Consider the following 25,224-nt stretch of genomic DNA (forward strand, 5'->3'; position numbering starts at 1 on the left):
AGCCTGGCCATTCAGGAGAGAGGGGATGGGGATGGGGGGGGGGCTCATGCCTTGGGATCATCCTGAAAGCAAAGGGGTGACTGTTCTGTCCTTTGCCCCCGCCCGCAGGTCGAGAAGATGCTGTCCTGAGCTACGAGACTGTCGTTCAAATGGAAGGTAAGGATACCCCTTCATCCCTTCCCCACAAAAATAGCGGGGAAGCGGCTAATGTTTTTGTTCCAGTGTGGCTGTGGTGGTTAAGAGCAGGAGCGCTCTAATCTGGAGAACCGGGTTTAATTCCACGCTCCTCTGTCTGAGTGGCAGAGGCTTATCTGGTGAACCAGATGTGTTTCTGCACTCCTGCATTCCTGCTGGGTGCCCTTGGGCCAGTCACAGTTCTCTCAGGACTCTCTCAGCCCCACCTGCCTCACAAGGTGTCTGTTGTGGGGAGAGGAAGGGAAAGGAGCTTGTCAGCCACCTTGAGTCTCCTTATAGGAGAGAAAGGTGGGGTATAAATCCAAACTCTCCTCCTCCTCTTCCTCCTCCTCTTCTTCTTCTTCACCTTCTTCTTCTTCACTTTCTTCTTCTTCTTCACCTTCTTCTTCACCTTCTTCTTCTTCAATAATTTCTTCTTCTTCTTCACCTTCTTCTTCTTCTTCTTCAATAATTTCTTCTTCTTCACCTTCTTCTTCTTCTTCTTCTTCACCTTCTTCTTCTTCACCTTCTTCTTCACCTTCGTCACCTTCTTCACCTTCTTCTTCTTCTTCTTCTTCACCTTCTTCACCTTCTTCTTCTTCTTCACCTTCTTCTTCTTCACCTTCTTCTTCTTCTTCTTCACCTTCTTTTTCTTCTTCTTCTTCACCTTCTTCTTCACCTTCTTCTTCACCTTCTTCTTCTTCACCTTCTTCTTCTTCACCTTCTTCTTCTTCACCTTCTTCTTCTTCTTCACCTTCTTCTTCACCTTCTTCACCTTCTTCACCTTCTTCTTCACCTTCTTCTTCTTCTTCTTCTTCTTCTTCTTCTTCTTCTTCTTCTTCTTCTTCTTCTTCTTCTTCTTCTTCTTCTTCTTCTTCTTCTTCACCACCATCCTTCCCATTGGGCATCCCCTGCACAATAGGGGCTCCTCTCCCTGCGGTCCAGAGTCCCACCCTGTTCTCCCCACTTCTTTTAATATTTAGCACCAGGGACAGTCCTGTGTAACTTGAGAGCTTGCCGGCCACTTTGCAGTTTGGGGCTGGCCGTAATGAAGGTGTCGTGTACGCCAGGAGCAGGCAACCTGGCGCAGGAGGAGAGCATCTTCTACGGAGCCCAGTGCCGTAAAAGACTTTTCCCGGTCTGAGACCCTGGAGAACCGTCCAGGGGTCCAATTCAGTGCAAGGCCGCTTTGTTGTTTCAATACCCGGTTTGGGTTCCCTTATCTAACAGCCATTGTGTCTCTGTGTGTCTCCTCAGTGCACTATGCCCGCCCCATCATTATCTTGGGCCCCACCAAGGACCGAGTGAACGATGACCTCCTCTCCGAGTTCCCGGACAAATTTGGCTCCTGTGTGCCACGTGAGTCTGACGTCGGGGGTCCCATCCTGGGCTAAAGGTGGGGGGAGGGGAGGGGCTTCATTGTGATGAGGATGATGCCCCCCCTTCTAGATACCACACGGCCCAAGCGGGAGTACGAGGTAGACGGTCGGGACTACCATTTTGTGGCCTCCCGGGAGAAGATGGAGAAGGACATCCAAGGCCACAAATTCATCGAGGCCGGCCAGTACAACAGCCACCTGTACGGGACCAGCGTCCAGTCAGTGCGGGAGGTGGCTGAGCAGGTAACCGTGCAGAGGCGGCTGAGGGGGGTGGCGGAGGGGACGCGGAGGGGAGAGCTCAGGAGAGCCCAGGAAGTCCATCATCTGGCCTCACGCAACAGCTAGCCAGTTTCCGTGGAGGGTCAGTGAGAGCACAGAGAGGTCAAGACTTTCCTCAGTGTTGCCTTCCGGCCCTGGGATTCGGAGGGCCGGATTTTAGGGGAAGGCCTCTACCTCTGTGCCCTGTTGTTGGACCTCCAGAGGGACTGGCTGGCCACCCTTTGTGAGGCAGGGGGGCTGGGCTAGAGGGACCCCCAACTGGTCTGATCCAAGAGGCTCGTCTGCTGTTCTTATGTTCTTAGCAGACCCTACCCCCCAAAGAACTGGGAAACAATTCAAATCAAAGCAGTGGGCAGCTGGATTAGAGGAGGAGAGGATTTTGCCGGGTGGGATGAGAGGGCAGGCAAATACTCCCTGCCTCTAGCATCTAGGGGGCATCCACTGAAAATGCTGGGGGGAAGAATTAGGAGTAATAAAAGGAAACACTTCTTCACGCAATGGGTGACTGGTGTTTGGAATCTGCTGCCACAGGAGGTGGTGACGGCCACTCACCTGGATAGCTTTAAAAGGGGCTTGGACAGATTTATGGAGGAGAAGCCGATCTATGGCTGCCAATCTTGATCCTCCTTGATCTGAGATTGCAAAGGCCTTAACAGTCCAGGTGCTCAGGAGCAGCAGCAGCAGCAGAAGGCCATTGCTTTCACATCCTGCACGTGAGCTCCCAAAGGCACCTGGTGGGCCCCTGCGAGTAGCAGAGAGCTGGACTAGATGGACTCTGGTCTGATCCAGCTGGCTTGTTCTTATGTTCTTATCTAGCGGGGTTCTTGGGAGCAAAGTGTCCTTCCTGGGACGCCAAACCCCAGACAGGGCTGGCTCGAGGTCTTTCGTTGCCCCCCCCCCCCCCCGACTGCGGACCACCACTGCTGCCCACGAAGCCCCGGATGTCTGGCAGGGCATGCCCCATGCCTCCGGCCAGCTTATAGCCACCAGTCCTGTAGGGAAGGACCGGTCCTTCCTCGGGGCTGCTCCTCCCCTCCCCACAGCCTAATTGGCTTCCCAAGACCCTCCATGGCGGGAGTTGCCAGCTGACCCTTCACAGCCTCCGTGTGTTCTTCTGCCGGGGGGGGGGGGGATTCAAAAGGGGCGCAGGGTGTGTTTTCCGGGAGAAGGACATTGCTGCTGGCCCATCCCTGATGGGGGCAAAGAGAAAGAAGACGGCTCTCCTCCTCACCTGCTTTCTGACAAAACTCTTACGCACACCCCAAAATTCTCCCCCTGCAGGGCAAGCACTGCATCTTGGATGTCTCGGCCAACGCCGTCCGGCGGCTTCAGGCGGCTCAGCTCCACCCCATTGCCATCTTCATCCGGCCCCGATCCCTTGAGAATGTCCTGTGAGTGGCTGGGATGGGGGGGGGGATGTCTGTTGGGGGGGGGGAGCTGTTTATCCAGAGCAGGGGTCTTCAAACTACGGCCCTCCAGATGTCCACGGACTACAATTCCCATCAGCCCCTGCCAGCATGGCCAAGTGGTAGGGCTCATGGGAATTGTAGTCCACGGACATCTGGAGGGCCATCGTTTGAAGACCCTTGATCCAGAGTTTCAATCACTAACTCGATGCAACGTTAATACCAACTACAATGCAAAGACGTGTTGCATCAACCGCTTTTTATATTTGTGCATAACAAAAACAACAATAAAGTGCACAGTGAAATTCAGTGCAAAACAAACTGTGCAAAACGCTCCTTAACAATTCCCAACAACACAGCTTACAATGGTTTCAATCGCAGCCTACGCTTATCATGCCTCCGATATGTCTCAGTGATGTCCTCTTATATTTTTAATTGTAATGAAACTCCGTACCCATAATTTTCAAAGGGACAAAAGACATTGTTCTTAGAGACTGCATATTTCAGCGTTGAGGAGTGTTTTGCACAGTTTGTTTTGCACTGAATTTCACTGTTTGTGCACTTTATTGTTGTTTGTTATGCACAAATATAAAAAGCGGTTGATGCAACGCGTCTTTGTACTGTAGTTGGGGAGCTGTGTATGTAGTTGGGGAGCAGTTGGGGAGCAGCAGTGGCGTAGGAGGTTAAGAGCTCGTGTATCTAATCTGGAGGAACCGGGTTTGATTCCCAGCTCTGCCACCTGAGCTGTGGAGGCTTCTCTGGGGAATTCAGATTAGCCTGGGCACTCCCACACACGCCAGCTGGGTGACCTTGGGCTAGTCACAGTTCGTGGGAGCTCTCTCAGCCCCACCCACCTCACAGGGTGTTTGTTGTGAGGGGGGAAGGGCAAGGAGATTGTCAGCCCCTTTGAGTCTCCTGCAGGAGAGAAAGGGGGGATATAAATCCAAACTCTTCTTCTTCTTCTTCTTCTTCTTCTTCTTCTTCTTCTTCTTCTTCTTCTTCTTCTTCTTCTTCTTCTTCTTCTTCTTCTTCTTCTTCTTCTAGTCTATAACATCTGGAGTGCCAAAGGTTCGCCACCACTGGCATATAGGCTTCAGCGTTGAGAATTGTTAAGGAGCGTTTTGCACAGTTTGTTTTGCACTGAATTTCACTGTTTGTGCCCTTTATTGCTGTTTGTTATGCACAAATATAAAAAGCGGCTGATGCAACGCGTCTTTGTATTGTAGTTGGGGAGCTGTTTATCCACATGGAGCCCTGGATGTTCCGGGGGGGGGGGGAGTTAGATGTGGCTGGAAGATGCAGTGGTGAAGTGGGAAGGGGGGGCAAATGCACCAGCACAGCAACTTAAGGTTGGGCTCTGGAGGTATCTCCTCTTGAGGTATATATGGCTGGATGTGGAGATGACCTTCCAGAACTGGGTGGCGGTGGTGGTGGTGGTGGGTGTGCGGGGTGAATAGTTTGGGGTCTGCACAGACTGATGCCCGCCGGTATCTCTCCTCGCCCCACCAGAGAAATAAACAAACGGATAACAGAGGAGCAGGCGCGGAAGGCCTTTGACAGAGCTACGAAGCTGGAGCAAGAGTTCACAGAGTGCTTCTCAGGTGGGTGTCTCCCCCCCACCCCCGCCCCACCCCCAGCCTTCTCTGTTAACTCAACTCATGTGCTTGTTCAACACCTGATGCTTAAGCAGCATCAGAGGAGGCATTCTCTGTTTCTCTCCTCTGCTCTTCTACGTTCTGCATCTCTGCGTTTACACCAGGCTAGGGCAGGGGTCTGCAACCTGTGGGTCTCCAGATGTTCATGGACTACAATTAGCCATGCTGGCAGGGGCTGATAGGAATTGTAGTCCATGAACATCTGGAGAGCCGCAGGTTTGCGACCCCTGGGCTAGGGCAAAATTCAATGTGGAATTCAGGTCCTCAAAATCACGACAGTTATTATCGCGAAAGCGGATACCTCGAAAATCTTGGCTCTTGAAAGTTCATACCATAAAAATCTTGACTCTCGAAACCTCTCACTCTCGGGAGCCAGAGGTGGGATCCAGCAGGTTCTCACAGGTTCCCGAGAGTAGGTTACTAATTATTTGTGTGTGCCGAGAGGGGGTTACTAATGGGTGATTTTGCCAGGTGATTTTTGCCTTAGTTACGCCCCTCCTCTCAGCAGTAGCGCGCAGAACTTGAAGCAGTCTAGCAGGAGGTCCACCGGCGGGTGTGGCAGCCTGCGCCTGCGCGCATTCGTTTCCCACCCAAGGACCGGCGCAGCGGCTGCGTCCTTGCCACAGCCCCGTCCAGGAATGCCCCGCCCCCGGAATGCCCGGCCACGCCCCCGTCGTGCCCCGCCCATCCCCATTGGCGCTACACCACAGTTTGAATCCCACCACCATGGGAACCTGTTACTAAAATTTTTGGATCCCACCTCTGTCGGGAGCTGATACTCTGAAAACCTTGTCTGTCTTTAAACTGCTGCTAGACTCAAATCTAGTGGTTCTTGTGCAAATATGTTGAATGCATGGTTTGTGCTGGCCATGTAGGTACAGGAGCCCCGCGGAAAAGAAGGGTGCCATGCTTCAGCAGAAGCAGCCGCAGAAGGCCCTTGCTTTCACATCCTGCACATGAGCTCCCAAAGGCACCTGGTGGGCCACTGCGAGTAGCTGAGAGCTGGACTAGATGGGCTCTGGTCTGATCCAGCTGGCTTGTTCTTATGTTCTTATGTTCTTATGCTTGTCTGGCCATCCAGAGTTTCACACACACACCCCTTCCCCTCTCGTCTTTCCGCAGCCATTGTAGAAGGAGACAGCTTCGAGGAGATCTACCACAAGATCAAAAGAATCATAGAGGAGCTGTCCGGCCCTTACATCTGGATCCCTGCTCGCGAGAGACTTTAAAGAGCTACAAACTGATTATTCTGGAAGGGATCGCAAAAAAAAAAAAAAAGAGAAACAAACCACCGACTGGATGATAGAGCAGTCTCTGGACAGGAGGGGCTGCCTCGGTCTCTTGCCACTGAACTTAGCTGTTTGGTTAATATTTTGGGGGTGGGGGTGGGGTCTCTGGGAATGGGCTTCTTTTGTTTCTTCTGAATATTATTCTCTTCTTTTCTTTTCTTTCCTTTTTTCTTCTTGCGCGATCCAGCCGCCCCACCCTGGTCCCAGTTTTGAACACTCCCTTTTTTTATTTCCACAGCAGAGGGGGGGGGGGTCCTCCATCCTCAACAGCGCTAGCGCATGCGTGCTGTAATTTGGGGGGGGGCAAAATCGGTGGGGGAGGCAGCAAGAGGCTGTTTCTTCGATCCTTACGTCTTTTGTCTTATAAGGCGGAGAGGTGGATGTTCGCTGTGTAGATAGTGAATCGGAGGAAGACCGAGAGCAAAGCGAGGGGTCGGGAAATACATAGAGATATATTTTTAAACTAAACATTTCTGCAATCTGAAGCCACTGTACCTTCTCTGGTGTGTGTGTGTGTGGGGCGATCGGACCCCCACTTTGCAGTGAATTGTGAACAGGACAAAGTTTGGCAAGCAGTGTTGGTCGCCTCTGACTTTGGTAGTCTGCAAGGGAGCAGAGAGGGGAGGGGAGGGGGATGCAATTTAAAGGGGAGGACCTCAGCACAGAGAGGGAAATGTGAAAGAAATCCTCCATATGTTTGCTTTTTTGAACATGTATTAAGACCCGCTCCCTCCCTTCCCTGGGACGGAAAAAACGGCCTTTCACTTCTCTCTCTGTTTTTGGCAGAGGTGGTGACTCAAGCAAGCACAGATCCAGGACTGGGGGTTAGCCAGGAGATCTTGCTTGCAAGTATAGCCCTGTTGACTTGGGGATACATAAGATATAAATATATATATATATATATATAATTATATTTTATTATTATTTATTATTCTGGTTCTTTTCTCGTTCAACTTCCTCCGTTTTTTTCTCTCTCTCGGTTTTTTTCCCCCCCTCTTCAGTGCATGAAGGTGAATCGTGGCTTCAAAACTTTAAAACAGAGAAAAAATGACAAAACAGAAAAAGAAATTTTAACCATTTGCTGGTTTAGGAAACTATATATATATTTTTTTTTTCCCGGGGAAGAGGGAAAGGGAGGAGGGAAAAGGAGAAGAAAAAGAGAGAAGATTTTAAAAAAAGAGAGTTTTTTTTCAATGTCCTGTGACTATTTTTGGGGTCATATCAAGTATTTTGGTGCGGCTGTGTGTGATGTATGAAAAAAAAAATTACCCAGGAGGAGAAGCGGGCGGGCAAAATATATTTCAGAGGGACTGATTTACTTTCACGTTTGAAAACTTTATAATTTCCAAATCTAATGGATTAATTATTATTTTTTGTATATAAAGACAAAAAAAAGGATGGACTTGGGGGGGCTGGAGACATTTTGACCCCCTCTGCCACCCGTGCTCCAGCTGTCCTGCCCCCCCCCCCCCCCGCAAGAGACGCATTCCCCCGCCTCTACTTTAGCTAAACAGGTTGAAGCGGGGAGGGATGTGCGGAAGAGAAAGACTGGTTGCATTTTTTAAAAAGAAGACATTTAGATAGCTGCTGGGAAGTTCAGCAACGAGAGACTTCCTTCTGGTTGTCTGAGCTAAGAAACTGCATTCTCTGCGCCTGTCTCCCACCCCTCAAAAAAACAGGCCAAGCGTCCAGTTCTTGCTATTGCAGGGACAAAATATTAGAGGAAGGAGTTTAAAAACTTAATGTTTAGAAAGCAGGATCCTGGGTTGGTCTCAGGTGCGGTGGACCTGTGCGTGGAAGGGTTTCTCCCTGGGCCCTTCCGTTTGTCTCGGCTCCTCTTTGAGAAGTATCCAGCCAAGCAGAGCCCCCCCCCCCCCCCCAACCAGGCAAAAAAGGAAGATTTAGTGAAGGACCCTGCAAAACCCAGGCGATGCCCGGCTGCATTTGGGCTCTCCGGCCTCCACCGGCTTAGGCGGCCATTCATGCGCGGGCCGAGAGTTCTGAGCCATTGCTGCCCTGGCGCCGTAAGGGGGGGGGGGGGACAACAACACAACACTGTGGCAAAGCTGGACGAGGCACCGATAGGACCGCGTCTGCTTTGCCACAGCCGGGGACCGCTCTGCCACCTGAGCCCGTGGGCTGAAGGGGGAGGCAAGGGCCCAAACTCTTCAGAAGGGAACCAGATGCCGGGGGTCTCTTCCCCTTGGCCCCTCCCGAGGTCCTGCCTCGGTGCCTCCCGTTCTGCTGACTTGTCAAGGGCTTTTTCGTAGCTGACAGGACCCTCCCCTCCCCACCTCGGTGTTCTGGCAGGGATGAGGCGGCAGGTCAGACCCCTCCCCCCCCCCACGAGCCCCCCCTCCTCTCCGCTGGAGCATCAGAAGAACCAGAGCGCGGTCAGAGGCTGTTTCTTGCCAGGGGCCACTAGAGGCTGGTTTGTTGGGGGTGGGTGGGGGGGTGCGGGGCTGGGGGGGGGAGATATAAGAGAGTATTTTGCATAGAAATATTATCGCCTTCGGCAAAAGAATAATTAAAAACCAATGAAAACCCACTCGCTTGTCCGACTCTCTGTCTTTCTTGGGTAGGGGGGTGGGGCAGGGATTGGAGAGTAGGGGGAGGAAGGTCCGAGGAGGGTGGGCGGGGCCAGGCATGGGCTTCACCTGGGCTTGCATCCTGGGGGTAGCTCCCTTGTGTCCAGCAAACTTTTGTGATGCTGTAAGGCGTGGAATACAGGGACACATGTCTGAACCCTTTAAAATCTAAAATCTTGGATTTCAGCCAAAAGGTAGAGCCTCCAGTTACAGGAGCAACTCTCCTTTGGCCTTGTTAAAACACGAAGTCATCGTGAAGACTGAACATGACTCTGGGCTGCATCCAATTGAGTGTAGCATCTAGATCAGGGGTCTGCAACCTGTGGCTCTCCAGATGTTCATGGACTACAATTCCCATCAGCCCCTGCCAGCATGGCCGATTGTGGTCCATGAACATCTGGAGAGCCGCAGGTTGCAGACCCCTGCCCTAGCCTGGTGTAAACGCAGAGATGCAGAACGTAGAGGAGCAGAGGAGAGAAATAGAGAATGCCTCCTGCTGGCAGGGGCTGATGGGAATTGTAGTCCATGAACATCTGGAGAGCCACAGGTTGCAAACCCCTGGTCTAGATCTAGGGTCAGACCTCACCTGGAATCCTGTGTCCAGTTCTGGGCACCACAATCCAAGAAGGATATCGACAAGCTGGAACGGGTCAAGAGGAGGGCGACCAAAAACGGTAAAAGGTCTGGTGTCCATGCTCTACCAGGAGAGACTTAGGGAGCTGGGGATGTTTAGTTTGGTGAACAGAAGGTTAAAGGGGGGGGGGGGGGGCATGACAGCCATGTTTACATTTTTGAAAAGATGTCACATTGAAGAGGGAGCAAGCTTGTTTGCTGCTGCCTCAGAGACAACTAGGACACAGAGTAATGGATTCAAGGTGCAGGAAAACAGGTTCCACCTAAACATTAGGAAGGACTTCCTGACGGTCAGGGCTGTTTGACAGAGGAATATGCTGTGGAGTCTCCGTTGGAGGTTTCACCAAAGGCTGGGTGGCCACCTGCCAGGAGTGCTTTGATTGCGTCTTCCTGCCTGGCAGGGGGTTGGACTGGATGGCCCCTTGGGGTCTCTTCCAACTCTACGATTCTAGGTCAAAGCAGGCTTGCTCCGCCACAGGGGTGTGTGTGTCTTTGAGGGTGGGATTGGACCCCTTTCACCTATGAGAGAAGTCTGGGGTGGGAGCAGAGGCGGGACTACAGGCATTTCTCTGTTTTTGGAAAGTTCTGAATGTAACGGTTCCCCAGAAAGACCAAGCCACTGTTGACAGTGCAAAGATCACCAGGGGACGATGGCGCTGGAGTAGCACGACAGGAGAGCCAGCCAACAAAACTGAAGTTTTGGAACTAAGCAAGAGGTAACCCTCCGCATCTTAAAGGGTCCCCACATTTCTGTTCTTTATGGCCACGTCTTCCCATGGTTATAGAAATGGGGGGAGGGATAAATCTTGGGAAAGCTACAAGGGGTCGGCCGTCTAGTAGTTGGGAAAACCTGAGGTGTCGTGTGTCCGCCCATTCATTTGGCAGCAAGTCACTTACCAGTGGGATTACAGGAAGGGAACTGTTTGTTTATCACATTTGGCTGTATTCCAGAGAAGGCACCATGTCGGTCTCTTCTCGCAAGCACACGGCAGAGAGTCCGGTGGCGCCTTCAAAAGACTAACCAAATCGTGAGCCTACTTTGATTGGTGTTGCGGGGGCAGGGTTGCCAACTCCAGCTTGGGAAATGCCTGGATATTTGGGGACGAAGACAGGGTAAAGGGAGGGACTTCTGCGGGGTATAATGCCATCTAGCCCACCCCTCGAAGCAGCCATCGGGAGCAGCAGTGGCGTAGGAGGTTAAGAGCTCGTGTATCTAATCTGGAGGAACTGGGTTTGATTCCCAGCTCTGCCGCCTGAGCTGTGGAGGCTGATCTGGGGAATTCGGATTAGCCTGTGCACTCCCACACACGCCAGCTGGGTGACCTTGGGCTAGTCACAGCTTCTCGGAGCTCTCTCAGCCCCACCCACCTCACAGGGTGTTTGTTGTGAGGGGGGAAGGGCAAGGAGATTGTCCCCTTTGAGTCTCCTGCAGGAGAGAAAGGGGGGATATAAATCCAAACTCCTCCTCCTCCTCCTCCTCCTCTTCTTCTTCTTCTTCTTCTTCTTCTTCTTCTTCTTCTTCTTCTTCTTCTTCTTGGGAACTTATCTGTCACCTGGAGATCAGATGCAATTCTGGGATATCTCCAGGTCTCACCTGGAGGTTGGGAACCCTAGGGTGCGTGCACATAGGTACCAAGCTGCAGAAGAGGCAATTTATGCCGTGAGGCCAAAAGACCAAGAAATGCAGTCCAGATGGACTCATTCTTTGCTTTACGGTTACAGGAGTGGCACGAAGCCAGTTTAATGCCCCCCCCCCTTATTTTTTCAAGTCCCCTGTTCCCCAGGGTTGTTGTTGTTTTTTGCAAAAAAGCAGACAGAAAACACACTCTAAGACTTCTGTTGCAGGAACAGGGTCTGCTTTGCAGACGTTTTTGTTTTTCCAGAAAATGACAAAACTTCCCAGCCCACAAAAAACAAAACATTTTTTTAAAAAACAGTGCCAGTTTTCCCGGCTTAGGGCCAACCCTGGAAGATGTGCTCAGAGAGAACTAACAGAGGTGGGATCCAGCAGGTTCTCACAGGTTCCCGAGAGTAGGTTACTACTTATTTGTGTGTGCTGAGAGGGGGTTACTAATTGGCGATTTTGCCATGTGATTTTTGCCTTAGTTACGCCCCTCCTCCACTCCTCAGCAGTAGCGCGCAGAACTTGAAGCAGTCTAGCAGGAGGTGCACCGGCATGCGTGGCAGCCTGCGCCTACGTGCATTCGTTTCCTGCCCAAGGACCGGCACAGTGGCTGCGTCCTTGCCACAGCCCTGCCCAGCAATGCCCCGTCCCCGGATTGCCCGGCCACACCCCCATCATGCCCCACCCAGCCCCATTGGCGCTACGCCACCGTTTGAATCCCACCACCGTGGGAACCTGTTACTAAAATTTTTGATCCCACCACTGAGAACTAACCTTTTCCAACAGGGAGGGGCCCAGGCCAAGCACTTTGGAGTTGGGGTGTGTGTGGCAAATTAGAAAGAAGATTCTGGGTAGCAGAATCTCCCGACCTCCAGCGCACCGCCCAGCGGAGGCATCATTTTTCCGCACTTGCCTTTTGCATATTTTTTCTTGTGCCGCTTCTGTTCCTATCAGTAGAGCTTGTGCAAGAGACCTTCCCCTCTGGAGGGAGCCCCCAGAGAATGGGAAAGACCACCCTAAAAACAACGGGAAGTCTGGCCACAGGCATCCCGGATCCTGAGCATCCCATAGTTCTGAGACCAACATGCCTGTTTCTTGAAGCACCTGAGGGGTGGTTTCTTTGCAAAACTTTTTTAAAATTCAAAAACATAAACTATGTTCGGAGCCCAAGATATCTGGCAGCTAATGTAAACACTCATGAATTTTAATGGTAAACATCTAAACATAAGAATTTCTAATGGTTTTTTTAAATCTGGAAACTACAATAATGCTAAGAAAATGTGAAGGCTGCTAGAAGACGAAGACCAGACATGAGGGTTGGGTTATTTTTGTATCGTGGCTGTTTGTCTTCCTCTTTTACATCAGCATGAGTTTTTTAAAAAAAGGTCCACCCCAATGGGAAATGGATAGATTGCTCGGGCTGTTTTCTGCTATGGGTGCTTTTCCATTTGCAAAAAGGGAGCAGTAACGGGTTGTATTTGGGCATGCCCCTCCACCCCTTGAAGACAGGGACTTTTGGGTGGTGGTGCCGCAGGTCATTTCTCGCCTTTAGTTCTGAAATAAGACGAATCAACAGTTGTTGATTCGGGTGGGGTTCATCCTAACGCACAGGTGTCAAACTCGCGGCCCTCCAGATGTTATGGACTACAGTTCCCATCATTCCCTGCCAGCATGATGGAGGCAGGGGGATGATGGGAACTGTAGTCCATAACATCTGGAGGGCCGCGAGTTTGACACCTATGTCCTATCATATTTAATGCTTTTAACTCTTACCATAAGCCACAAATCACTACTTTTCAGATTACGGTAGTTTAGTTCTTGTCTTTATTACTGCCCAAAGCCATTCAGAAGTCAGGGAAAAGAAACCCAACACTGTTCGTAAAATTAATTAGCAATGTAAAGTCTCAATGTACCTCATTCATCTTAACATATCTAATATGTTTCTTATGGATAATTTCTTATGGATAGCTTTAAAAGGGGCTTGGACAGATTTCTGGAGGAGGAGTCGATCTATGGCTACCAATCTTGATCCTCCTTGATCTGAGATTGCAAATGCCTTAGCAGACCAGGTGCTCAGGAGCAGCAGCAGCAGCAGAAGGCCATTGCTTTCACCTCCTGCAGGTGAGCTCCCAAAGGCACCTGGTGGGCCACTGCGAGTAGCAGAGTGCTGGACTCGATGGACTCTGGTCTGATCCAGCAGGCTCTTTCTTATGTTCTTATGTTCTAATAATTTAAGGGATTACAGTAAATTGTAAACAAAGTGTTAACTCGCAAAAACGTTGGCAGTACACAAAATGTTCTTGTTGCAGAAAGCAGAAACGCAGCCCCAAATGCAGGATTTCTTTTATCTGCTCCGGCCAGCAAGATTTTGAGTCTTCTGCTCCGGCGACAGCCCTTTTAAAAAAAATCAATCCGCCCAGGTTTCCCTACATCCAAGCCTGATTTGGAATCAGCTAATTGGCATTCCGAATAAACACCAATTAAGTGGGAAGGGGAGAGATGCTTTTTGGTTTGTGCCTAATTAACTAGCTAATTAATCCTCCAGAAATCTTGATAAGAGGTCCTTCCAGGTCAGTTCTCTCTCCTCCGTCTGGCGGCTACTCTCCGGGGTCCCACACAGACCCATCACGTGTTTCCAAATCTTTTTAACTGCAGATACTGGGGATAGAACCTACAGGCTATGCATATGTTCTGTCATTGAGCTATGGCCAGAGGTGGGATCCAGCAGGTTCTCACAGGTTCCCGAGAGCAGGTTACTAATTATTTGTGTGTGCCGAGAGGGGTTACTAATGGGTGATTTTGCCACGTGATTTTTGCTTTAGTTACGCCCCTCCTCTCAGCAGTAGTGCGCAGAACTTGGAGCAGTCTAGCAGGAGGTGCACCGGCGTGCATGGCAGCCTGCGCCTGCATGCATTTGTTTCCCGCCCAAGGACCAGCACAGCGGCTGCGTCCTTGCCACAGCCCCGCCCAGGAATGCCCCGCCCCAGAATGCCACGCCACGCCCCCGTCATGCCCCGCCCAGCCCCATTGGCGCTACGCCACAGTTTGAATCCCACCACCTTGGGAACCTGTTACTAAAATTTTTGGATCCCACCACTGGCTATGGCTTCTCTACTGGAGTGCAGAGATGGTGTTTTGGCCAGTTATCGCCACTGACCACACCTACAATTCCAGGCTGGGAGAATTCCTGGAGGTTGATGGAGCTGGGGAGGTTGGGGGGGTTGAGGAGGGGGGAGGACCATGGAGTCCAGCCACTGATGAAGCCACCCTTTCCTCCAGAAGAACTGATTTCCGTCCACCTGTAGATCAGTGGGAATTCCAGGAGGTCTCCAGGCCCCAGCTGGAGTCTGGCAAGGCCACCACCAACCCACAGGGCTTTCTCCTGTTCCAGGTATTCTTCTGACCATTTCTGGACGCTGCGCGACCATGTCGAAGGCCTACCAAGACATCAACGCAGTGGATGTGGAGGACGAAAGCGAAACGTATATCCGAGCCGGTGGGTGCAGCTGATGGGTTGTCCAAGCCTGAAGGACGGCCGAGGAACTAGTCAATGGCTGACGCTGGACAGCCTTCAGGATGGAATGAACCACGGGCTGGGGGCTGAGCTATGGTTGCCAGTCTGGGTTGGGAAATTCCCTAGAGGTTTTTGGGGCACTTGGCATCATCTCTCCGGAGCCTCAAATGAAAGGTCCCCCCCCCTACAACTTCAGCAGTGGCGTAGGAGGTTAAGAGCTCGTGTATCTAATCTGGAGGAACCGGGTTTGATTCCCAGCTCTGCCGCCTGAGCTGCGGAGGCTTCTCTGGGGAATTCAGATTAGCCTATACACTCCCACACACACCAGCTGGGTGACCTTGGGCTAGTCACAGCTTCTCGGAGCTCTCTCAGCCCCACCCACCTCGCAGGGTGTTTGTTGTGAGGGGGGGAAGGGCAAGGAGATTGTCAGCCCCTTTGAGTCTCCTGCAGGAGAGAAAGCGGGGATAGAAATCCAAACTCTTCTTCTTCTTCTTCTTCTTCTCCTCCTCCTCCTCCTCCTCCTCCTCCTCCTCCTCCTCCTCCTCCTCCTCCTCCTCCTCCTTCTTCTTCTTCTTCTTCATCGTGATGGTCAATACTGGGGATTGAACCGGGGGCCGAGTGGATGTTCTTCCCAAAGCAATTAAAAATGGAAGACAGCCAAGAATGCCTGTCAGGAGAGAACACGATGGGGGTTAGTGCCGGCTAGGACGGGGGCCAGGGTGGGTTTCCTGATTCTTGTGTCCCTCCCTCTCTCCAGTCCCCACGACGTTCCCTTTGAACGGGTCTTGGGCCCACCAGTGCTGTCCCACCCGACGCTTGGCTCTCCTCCTGCTGGGACTCGCCAGCGTGCTTGCCATCGTGGCCATCGTATTCAATGCCAACGGTGAGTAACTCGGTGGGAAGAGGTCACGGGGGGGGGAGGGTACAGCCTCTGCCAGGCGGAGGGTGCCGGCCACGTGCCGGGTCTGCTGGCCCGCTCCCACCCTTCTGTCGCGCCCTGTCCACAGGTGGTGCACGGATCTCTCAGCTGCAAGGGACAGTGGAGAAACTCCGCAACGTCAACCACACGATCACCGTGGCGATGGCTGCCGTCCAAAGCAGAGGTCAGTGCAGGGCTTGTGGGGTTGGAGCGGGGAAACCAACGCCTTGAGAAAGGCCCGCTTGACTTTTGCTGCTCCTGGCCCTGTTTCTGTCTCAGTGTCACAGAGCAGAGTCATTCAGTTTTGCATCTCTTGGGCAGCAACAACATCTCTGGGCCCTGCACACTTGGGGGGGGGGGCGTTCTGTAAGGAACGGGGAGGGGTCTTGGGCATGGTGTCACCTAACCCAGGTTGTTGTGGGCTTTCCGGGCTGTGTGGCCGTGGTCTGGCAGATCTTGCTCCTTAGGACCACGGCCACACAGCCCGGAAAGCCCACAACAACCAATTGAGTGGTGCGACCGCACTTGGAGTCCTGTGTTCAGTTCTGGTCGCCACATCTCAAAAAGGATATTGAAGAGATAGAAAAAGTGCAGAGAAGGGCAACGAGGATGATTGAGGGACTGGAGCACCTTCCTTATGAGGAGAGGCTGCAGCGTTTGGGACTCTTTAGTTTGGAGAGGAGACGGCTGAGGGGGGATATGATTGAAGTCTATGAAATTATGCATGGGGTAGAAAATGTGGACAGAGAGAAATTTCTCTCTCTTTCTCACAATACTAGAACCAGGGGGCATTCATTGAAAATGCTGGGGGGAAGAATTAGGACTAATAAAAGGAAACACTTCTTCACACAACGTGTGATTGGTGTTTGGAATCTGCTGCCACAGGAGGTGGTGATGGCCACTCACCTGGATAGCTTTAAAAGGGGCTTGGACAGATTTATGGAGGAGAAGTTGATCTATGGCTACCAATCTTGATCCTCCTTGATCTGAGATTGCAAATGCCTTAGCAGACCAGGTGCTCAGGAGCAACAGCCGCAGAAGGCCATTGCTTTCACCTCCTGCAGGTGAGCTCCCAAAGGCACCTGGTGGGCTACTGCGAGTAGCAGATTGCTGGACTAGATGGACTCTGGTCTGATCCAGCTGGCTTGTTCTTATGTTCTTATGAGTCCACCCGTGAAGGCCTTCGATAACACATTTCACCTAACCCTCTTTTGCACGCCACAGAGAAAGACACAGTGTTGAAAACAGCAAAGCTCGAAGGGTCCGTGAAAAAGCTGACCGAGGAAGCGGAGGCAGGTGGGTTGGCCCGTTCTGCTCAAAATGTCTTCCCTGCGCAGAAGCGACCGGCGTTGTGGTTGTTAAGCGCGCAGATGCTGTGCGCAAGGGAGCGCAAGAGTTTTCTCGCTGCACAGAGGAGTTGCAGAGCTCCTGCCTCTTGTGGGACGGAGCTTGTCAGGAGCAGGTGTTGAGCAAAGAGCGCACGCCCACGTGTGGATGAAAGGAAGGGACCAGAGGTGGGATCCAGCAGATTCTCACCAGTTCCCGCTGAGAGTGGGTTACTAATTACTTGTTTGTGCCGAGAGGGGGCTACTAATTGGGTCTGCTTTTCCGTTAGAAATTCCATGAGGTCCAAAAATCATAAAGTCCTGTTGTTTCCTATGTGGCTGGTTAGCGAAGGTAGAAAACGGGATCATTCTCCCTGTTGGGCTGTTTTAAAAACATGTTTTAGCAATATGGTAAAGTTCCTTGTTTAAGGAAAGTCTCCTTCTTTTGATTTCTAGAAACAAAATGAAGTATTTGAAAGTATTAAGTATTCGACAGGCAGTCAATTAGAGGAGAAGTAGTTGTTTCTGTTGGCAGGAGACAGTAGGACTTGCTATAATGAGTTTAAATTATGGACAGAAAGATACCAGCTGGAAATTAGGGACTTTTTTTTTACAGTAAGAGTTTTTTACAGTAACAGAGAAATTATTAACGCCCCGCCCCCGTCGTGCCCCGCCCAGCCCCATTGGCGCTACGCCACTGTTTGAATCTCACCACCATGGGAACCTGTTACTAAAATTTTTGGATCCTATCACTGGAAGGGACCAACTTTGGATGACTGGACAGCCTGTATCTGTTCACAAAAGCAGCCTCCCGTCTGTGTGCGAATTAAATTTCTCTAGCTTAAATTTGCTTGCAAAATGCACCTTTTATTTACTGCATTGATATCCCACCTTCCTTCCTCATGAGAACCCAAATTGCTCTCCTTTCCTTTCCTTTCTCCTCTTGCAGGCAGGAAGCGGCTCCTGTCCCAGGTGGCCATCTTGAAAGGCAGCCTCAGAACCGTCCGCTGCGGCCTGGAAGATTTGCCGCGAAAGCGAACAGGTCAGGGAGCTGCTTTGGAAAGTCAGGCCGGCGACCGTGCGGATGGAGGCAGAGGGGCCGCGTTCAAGGGCCCACTTGGCTGCTCCAAAGGGCCGGGGGGACGTCCGCTTGCCTTCTGGCTCCAGCCTGGCCTCGGACGGTTCTCCAGGCCCCTGTGTGTGGCCATCTGGGCACCAGCCGTGCCCTGTGGGGTTGGAGCAAACTCCCTTTGGCTGAGCCGTTTGTGCTCCGCTAGCACTGGCCAAAGCTAGTGGCGTAGGAGGTTAAGAGCTCGCGTATCTAATCTGGAGGAACCAGGTTTGATTCCCAGCTCTGCCGCCTGAGCTGTGGAGGCTCATCTGGGGAATTCAGATTAGCCTGGGCACTCCCACACATGCCAGCTGGGTGACCTTGGGCTAGTCACAGCTTCTCGGAGCTCTCTCAGCCCCACCTACCTCACAGGGTGTTTGTTGTGTAGGGGGAAGGGCAAGGAGATTGTCAGCCCCTATGAGTCTCCTGCAGGAGAGAAAGGGGGGATATAAATCCAAACTACTCCTCCTCCTCCTCCTCTTCTCCTTCTCCTTCTCCTTCTCCTTCTTCTTCTTCTTCTCCTTCTCCTTCTCCTTCTCCTTCTCCTTCTCCTTCTCCTTCTCCTTCTCCTTCTCCTTCTTCTTCTTCTTCTTCTTCTTCTTCTTCTCCTTCTCCTTCTCCTTCTTCTTCTTCTTCTTCTTCTTGTTGCAAGGGAAGCAGCCATTTATCTCCAGCTCTTTGGAGTCAACAGAAGCTGTTTGAGGGACTTTCACGATCATCCCTTACCCACCCACCTCTTTGTGTGGCATTGAGTTCCGTGGGTTGATTGTGCCCCCTCATGGGCAGTCTAGCTTGGGATTTAGGGGTGGGGCGTCGGGAGGGCGAAGTTTGGGGCGGGGACGAAGCTCAGCTGGATCCTCTGCCACCGAGTCCATCCCCCAAAGAGCCATTTTCTCCAGCTGATTTCTGTTGTAATTCCTGGAGACCTTCATCTGCCTACAGCAACCCGACACTTCCTAGAGAAATGTCTGTCCCTGCATCACAGGTGGGCTTCCAGCCCTTACCTGAGGGCATCCCGTAGGAAATCCTGGTGAGAATTAAGGCAGGTGAGTGTGTGTGTTTCAGCCGATGCTATCTGGCCCCATTCTCCGCCCCCCCCCCCCAGGTACCCAGGTCTGCTGCCCCCCTGGCTGGGTCTCCTTCCGGACCAGCTGCTACTGGGACTCCAGAGCAGGGAAGTCCTGGGCAGATGCCAAAGCGGATTGCGAAGATAAAGACGCTCACCTGGTGATCATCAACTCCTATGAGGAGCAGGTAGGTGGTGAGGGGGGAGGCCATGGGCTCCCCCACCCATCCAGCTCGTGCCTGGGAGTGGGGAGGGGTGCCGGGAGGGGAGGGGAGGGGAGGCAGCCGGCCAGGACCTTTGAGAGCCAACGTGCTTCGTGGCCAGAATGCTGGGCTAGGATTTCAGAGACCCAAATCTCCACTCTGTCGTGGCAGCTTGCTGAGTCTGGTCTGGTCACATGTTCTCAGCCTTGCCTACCTCGCTGGGTTGTTGTGAGGGTAAAACAGAGGAGACGGGAACAACTTAAGGCCATTTGGGTTCCCACTGCAGGGAAAGGTGGGATATAAATTCATTAAATTGCCGTTCTCTTAGCTGTTTGTAGCGCAGCGCACGAGGCCGACGTTCATGTGGCTGGGACTGACTGACGCCAGCGGGAGCTGGAAGTGGGTCGACGGGACGCCATACACGGTTCGCCAAGAGTGAGTTCTGGGTTTGCCACTCTTACCTCCCACAACACACTGCCAGACATTCCTGAAGACTCGCTGCACTCCAGATGTTATGGACTACAGTTCCCATCATCCCTTGCCAGCATGATGCTGGCAAGAGATGATGGGAACTGTAGTCCACAACATCTGGAGGGCTGCGAGTTTGACACCTGTGGGCTATAGAGTGAGCATCCTAGCCCGGTCTGTTCCTCACAGCTGTACAGCTGTATTCCACTGACATAAGAACATAAGAACAAGCCAGCTGGATCAGACCAGAGTCCATCTAGTCCAGCTCTCTGCTACTCGCAGTGGCCCACCAGGTGCCTTTGGGAGCTCACATGCAGGATGTGAAAGCAATGGCCTTCTGCGGCTGTTGCTCCCGAGCACCTGGACTGTTAAGGCATTTGCAATCTCAGATCAAAGAGGATCAAGATTGGTAGCCAGAGATCGACTTCTCCTCCATCAATCTGTCCAAGCCCCTTTTAAAGCTATCCAGGTGAGTGGCCACCACCACCTCCTGTGGCAGCATATTCCAAACACCAATCACACGTTGCGTGAAGAAGTGTTTCCTTTTATTAGTCCTAATTCTTCCCCCCAGCATTTTCAGTGGATGCCCCCTGGTTCTAGTATTGTGAGAAAGAGAAAAAAAAATTCTCTCTGTCAACATTTTCAACCCCATGCATAATTTTATAGACTTCAATCCTATCCCCCCTCAGACGTCTCCTCTCCAAACTAAAGAGTCCCAAACGCTGCAGCCTCTCCTCATAGGGAAGGTGCACCAGTCCCTCAATCATCCTTGTTGCCCTTCTCTGCACTTTTTCTATCTCTTCAATAACCTTTTTGAGATGTGGCGACCAGAACTGAACACAGGACTCCAAGTGCAGTCGCACCACGGCTTTATATAAGGGCATGACAATCTTTGCAGTTTTATTCTCAATTCCTTTCCTAATTATCCCCAGCCATGCGCAAAGGCTTTACGACAGAGTAGCCACTTCTCATGCCACTCTTAGAGTGGCCTTTTTTCGAAAGATGGCAACGTTTGGGTGGATATATCTGGGCACCGTCACCCTCCATGCATCCCTCCTTGCAGATCCACATTCCACTAAAGAGGACTGTCAGAAACCAAGGTTTGATTTTGTGATCTCGGCTCAATCTGACCTCGCTTAACCAGAATGGCCAGCAACAGCTGCTTGAAGGTCACCAGAAGGGGCCGAAAGGTTCCAGAGGGACTCTCAGACTCAGCAGTCCTGTGAGGGCGTATATGCCTTCTGATCTCACCACCCGGGTCATCAACAGCACCATTTAATCCCTCAATTTATGTCGAAGCTCAGCCAGTGAAGGAATATGGTGAAATTATTCTGAGGATATACAGAGTGACGTTCCCTTTTTGGGGGTGTTTTGATGTTTCCGGGCTGCATGGCCGTATTCCAGTAGCATTTTCTCCTGACGTTTTGCCTGCATCTGTGGCTGGCATCTTCAGAGGATCTGGTGGTAGTAAAGCAAGTGGAGTATCTACACCTGTGGAATGTCCAGGGTGGGAGAACCATTTGCATTTATTAACAAGTATAAATGGGTGCAATTAGCCAGTGTGATTTGCATGTGTTGAGTGGGATCCACCCATTTTTAGCATATGCAAGTAACAATGAAGTAGCAAGATCAATTAGTGAAGGTATCTGCATAGTAGTTGCCTGGCATTTCAGTCCATTTAATTGCTTCCTGCAGAGAGACCTCCTGTATCTCCGTGGTGTTCACTAACTCATTGTCTGGATTCTAGTGTTTTTAAGTACTGGTAGCCAAACTTTGTTCGTTTTCATGGTTTCTTCCTTTCTGTTGAAATGGTCCAAGCGCTTGTGGATTTCAATGGCTTCTCTGTGTAGTGTGATGTAGTGGTTGTCGGAGTGGTCCAGAATTTTTGTGTTCTCAAATAACATTCCCTTTTGTGTGAACAACCACAGCCAGCCAGCCAGGGCCTCAGGGCCCAGCAAGAGTCTTCGACCAGAGCACCCAGCTTCCTGGTGGGCCCGGCACCCCTCCCCCCCCCCCACCCGGGGCCCACGGCCTAAGAATGCCACCCGCTTTCTTTTTTTCCTTTTTTTAAAAAATATTTTTTTATTAAATTTGCATGTTAAAATTGTTAGATTCCACATTTCTTCGGCTCATTCCGCACATGCAGAATAATGCACTTTCAAACTGCTTTCAGTACTCTTTGAAGCTGTGCGGAATAGCAAAACCCACTTGCAAACAGTTGTGAAAGTGGTTTGAAAACGCATTATTTTGCGTGTGCGGAAGGGGCCTTCGTTTCAACTTATCTATACATTATCTTTCTGATATATTTGTGGAGAAGTCATAAATAGATCGAAGCTGGAATTTAACAGACTTTGATAAGAGTAAAGTGGAAATGTATACGACCTCAACAACCCCCCCCCCCCAAAAAAATTCTGTAGTTGAAAGGAAAAAAAAGGGAGTGGAAAAGAAAAGAATTAAATATATATATATATATATTAGAAAGAGAAATTTTTTTATAGAGAGAGAGAGAGTAAAAGAGAAGAGAAGGACCTCCCCTTAGCCTTATCTATACATATAAAAAGCTAACAGTGTTTTTGTTGCTGATAGTATACCTCAGTAACTGCTGGGCCAATTCCTCTGAAAATTCTCAGCCACTATAGTCAGCAAGGCGAGAGTGTTTTTAGATGTTCACATACCTGAAATTTCACACCTGGCCCAGATAAAACGCCTTTTTCCTGGTGCTCCCTGGTGAAGGACATGCAGCTGCCTGTGTGTAACTGTCACCCTTAGAATGTTCGTGCAGCTTAGAATGTTCACTCAGATGAGCAGTGGAAACAGTACATAGGCAGTAACTCGAGTGGAAGTGAAACACATACACACACATACACACGAGGGAGAGGGAGAGGGAAGGGAGGGAGAGGGTGGGGTGGCTGCTACTGTTCCTTTCCCATTTCACCACAATAAGCCACAGCAACGCGTGGCCGGGCCCCGCTAGTTTCTATTAAATAGTTAGTTAATCCAGAATGCCACCCGCTTTCATGCCTCAGTTTCCCAGACGTTCTGAAGGCTGCCAGCAGTGGATTCATCTGCTTCCTTCCTTCCTCTTTTAGGGACTGGCGTGACGAACAGCCAGACAACTGGTACGGCCACGGCTTGGGCGGAGGGGAAGACTGCGCCCACTTCCACAACGACGGGCGCTGGAACGATGACCACTGCTCCCGCCTGTACGGCTGGGTTTGTGAGATGGAGGGGGACAGTTAAGGAGGACCACAGCATAAAGGAGAACCCGGCTGGACAACAAGGGTCCATCTAGTCCAGCAGACCATGGCCACACAGCCCAGAAAACCCACCTCGGCCGTCTCGGAACAAGTCTTTTGCCTGGAAAACCCTTTGAGGGTTCGCTGTGACTCGATGGCCCTTTCCACCACGGCCACCAGATCGCTGGAGTGTCTTAACCCATGTTTTTTTAAAAAACAAACCACAACAAAACCAGTTTGGGGAGGAACCGGCTCTGCATGCAGGTGAGGAAATGCTGAAATCCCCACTTTCTGGCTTCTGAGGATCCCTCACCTACTTTAGGTACGATCTTCCCAGCAAGGCCACGCAAAGCAGGTGTGGGAAACAGGGGAGGGGGCTTTTGTATGTGGTGGGGCCTCGGTCAGTTTCTGGCTTATGTTGTTTCGATCCAGCCACACAGTCCTTGGAAATGAACGAACACAGCTCTGTAATCCATAAAGCGGAAATTACATTCTCCAAATAAATTATACCCACATTTATTTGGGCAAAGGGATTTGTCTTTTCCAGAACTGAGGAAGGGGAATCTGGGACCCAGAAGAAGAGGGCCAGAAGGAACCATAAGAACATAAGAACTAGCCTGCTGGATCAGACCAGAGTCCATCTAGTCCAGCTCTCTGCTACTCGCAGTGGCCCACCAGGTGCCTTGGGGAGCTCACGTGCAGGAGGTGAAAGCAAGGGCTTTAAGAACATAAGAAAGAGCCTGCTGGATCAGACCAGAGTCCATCTAGTCCAGCTCTCTGCTGCTCGCAGTGGCCCACCAGGTGCCTTTGGGAGCTCACAGGCAGGAGGTGAAAGCAATGGCCTTCTGCTGCTGTTGCTCCCGAGCACCTGGTCTGCTAAGGCCTTTGCAATCTCAGATCAAAGAGGATCAAGATTGGTAGCCATAAATCGACTTCTCCTCCATAAATCTGTCCAAGCCCCTTTTAAAGCTATCCAGGTTAGTGGCCATCACCACCTCCTGTGACAGCATACCAGAGGGTGAGTTCGGAGCAAGGTCGCCTTTTCTCTGTAACTTGTTTTTGGTGTGAGAATAGGATGGAGGGAGGGTGGAGTCAGGGCTGCATTCTCTGCTTTTCATCATTGTAGCAACAACACAAGCCTTTATTGGCACATAAAACAGGACAAAACTTTAAAACAAAACAAGGTTAAGAAATACTGTTAAAATTACTAATTTCCAGTATAAAATTTGCAACAGTTTCACAAAAGAGCACATCAGAGCTGTTCAGGAGGTTGGGGATCTTATAACGCTCATGCCACTGAGAACATTGCAAGAAAATGGAATTCATGTATTTCATGCGTATCTTGTTGTATTTAGGGCATAGAAACAAAGAATGGTCAAGTGTTTCAAAAGAGTTTCAACAAACTCTTTTAGAACGTTCCATATTCTTAAATCTTCCCTCCAGCAGAGCTGATGGCAGCACATTACATCTTGCATCATTGTATCATTGTATTTGCTGGGGAAGCGTGCCTTTGAGCACGTGCAGAGTCCCACCCATTTCTCAGTGATTAATCAAGACCCAGCTGGAGCATCAGAGAGAGTCGCCCAGGCCCAGGGCAGGAGGAGTTCCTTGGAAGAGCTAAGCCCTCAGATGGAGGGTGTGAATTAGATTTGACAACAGACCATGACGGGATTTTTCCTAGACCAGCCCTCCCCGCTGGGCTCACGTGGTTCTTCGTGGGTGATTTGGAGAGGTCCAGCCAGTGTAGCAGGTTGGCAGAAGCCTCCCCGCCCTTCTCTCCGCTCAGCGGCCAGCTTTCCAGGCGGGGAGTCAGTCTTCCACTCAGCCCACCTTTGCGTGGCAAATTTATTTGGCAAATTTCCAGACCGATGCAGAAAACCAAAATAATTTTATGAACAGTATATATAGAACTACAGCACTAAAACAACTGCGAAGATTGGCAGAAAGCCAGTGTGGCGTAGAGGTTAAGAGCTCGTGTATCTAATCTGGAGGAACCGGGTTTGATTCCCAGCTCTGCCGCCTGAGCTGTGGAGGCTTCTCTGGGGAATTCAGATTAGCCTGTGCACTCCCACGCACGCCAGCTGGGTGACCTTGGGCTAGTCACAGTTTTTCGGAGCTCTCTCTGCCCCATCCACCTCACAGGGTGTTTGTTGGGGGGGGAGAGGGAGGGAAAGGAGATGGTAAGTCCCTTGAGTCTCCTTAAAGGATAAATCTAAACTCCTCCTCTTCCTCCTCCTCCTCTTCTTCTTCTTCTTCTTCTTCTTCAGCATATCTTACATACTAATAAAAGCAAGGTGGGAGGTGGGAAAAGATGTTAGGAGGGGGACCGAGCTCCTCCTTTGAGTATTGCAAGTC

General features: G+C 51.0%; 2 protein-coding genes across 22 annotated transcripts in view; both read left to right on the plus strand.

The window, feature by feature from the left end:
• The window catches only part of DLG4 (discs large MAGUK scaffold protein 4), a 124,855-nt gene extending 116,125 nt beyond the window's left edge, over nucleotides 1-8,730 (plus strand). For all 20 annotated transcript variants that reach the window (XM_048516329.1, XM_048516331.1, XM_048516332.1 and 17 more), the window contains 6 exons: nucleotides 109-156; nucleotides 1,432-1,533; nucleotides 1,624-1,796; nucleotides 3,114-3,223; nucleotides 4,748-4,839; nucleotides 6,016-8,730. In XM_048516329.1, the coding sequence (XP_048372286.1) occupies nucleotides 109-156; nucleotides 1,432-1,533; nucleotides 1,624-1,796; nucleotides 3,114-3,223; nucleotides 4,748-4,839; nucleotides 6,016-6,122 (632 nt within the window). In that variant the 3' untranslated portion in view covers nucleotides 6,123-8,730. The remainder of the gene's footprint in view (nucleotides 1-108; nucleotides 157-1,431; nucleotides 1,534-1,623; nucleotides 1,797-3,113; nucleotides 3,224-4,747; nucleotides 4,840-6,015) is intronic.
• Nucleotides 8,731-10,020: 1,290 nt separating this feature from the next.
• On the plus strand, nucleotides 10,021-23,373 carry LOC125445164 (asialoglycoprotein receptor 1-like). 2 transcript variants are annotated; one of them, XM_048518049.1, is made up of 9 exons: nucleotides 10,021-10,119; nucleotides 14,419-14,523; nucleotides 15,299-15,424; nucleotides 15,549-15,644; nucleotides 16,685-16,756; nucleotides 17,735-17,827; nucleotides 19,002-19,150; nucleotides 19,494-19,600; nucleotides 22,723-23,373. In XM_048518049.1, the coding sequence occupies exons 2-9, from the start codon at nucleotides 14,454-14,456 to the stop codon at nucleotides 22,871-22,873; spliced, it is 864 nt and encodes a 287-aa protein (XP_048374006.1). In that variant the 5' UTR covers nucleotides 10,021-10,119; nucleotides 14,419-14,453; the 3' UTR covers nucleotides 22,874-23,373. The 2 variants fall into 2 exon arrangements, with proteins under 2 accessions (XP_048374006.1, XP_048374007.1); XM_048518050.1 differs by lacking the exon at nucleotides 10,021-10,119 and adding an exon at nucleotides 10,366-10,431.
• The last annotated feature ends 1,851 nt before the right edge of the window (nucleotides 23,374-25,224 follow it).

This window comes from Sphaerodactylus townsendi, linkage group LG15, assembly GCF_021028975.2.
Source record: "Sphaerodactylus townsendi isolate TG3544 linkage group LG15, MPM_Stown_v2.3, whole genome shotgun sequence".
Lineage (NCBI taxonomy): Eukaryota > Metazoa > Chordata > Lepidosauria > Squamata > Sphaerodactylidae > Sphaerodactylus > Sphaerodactylus townsendi.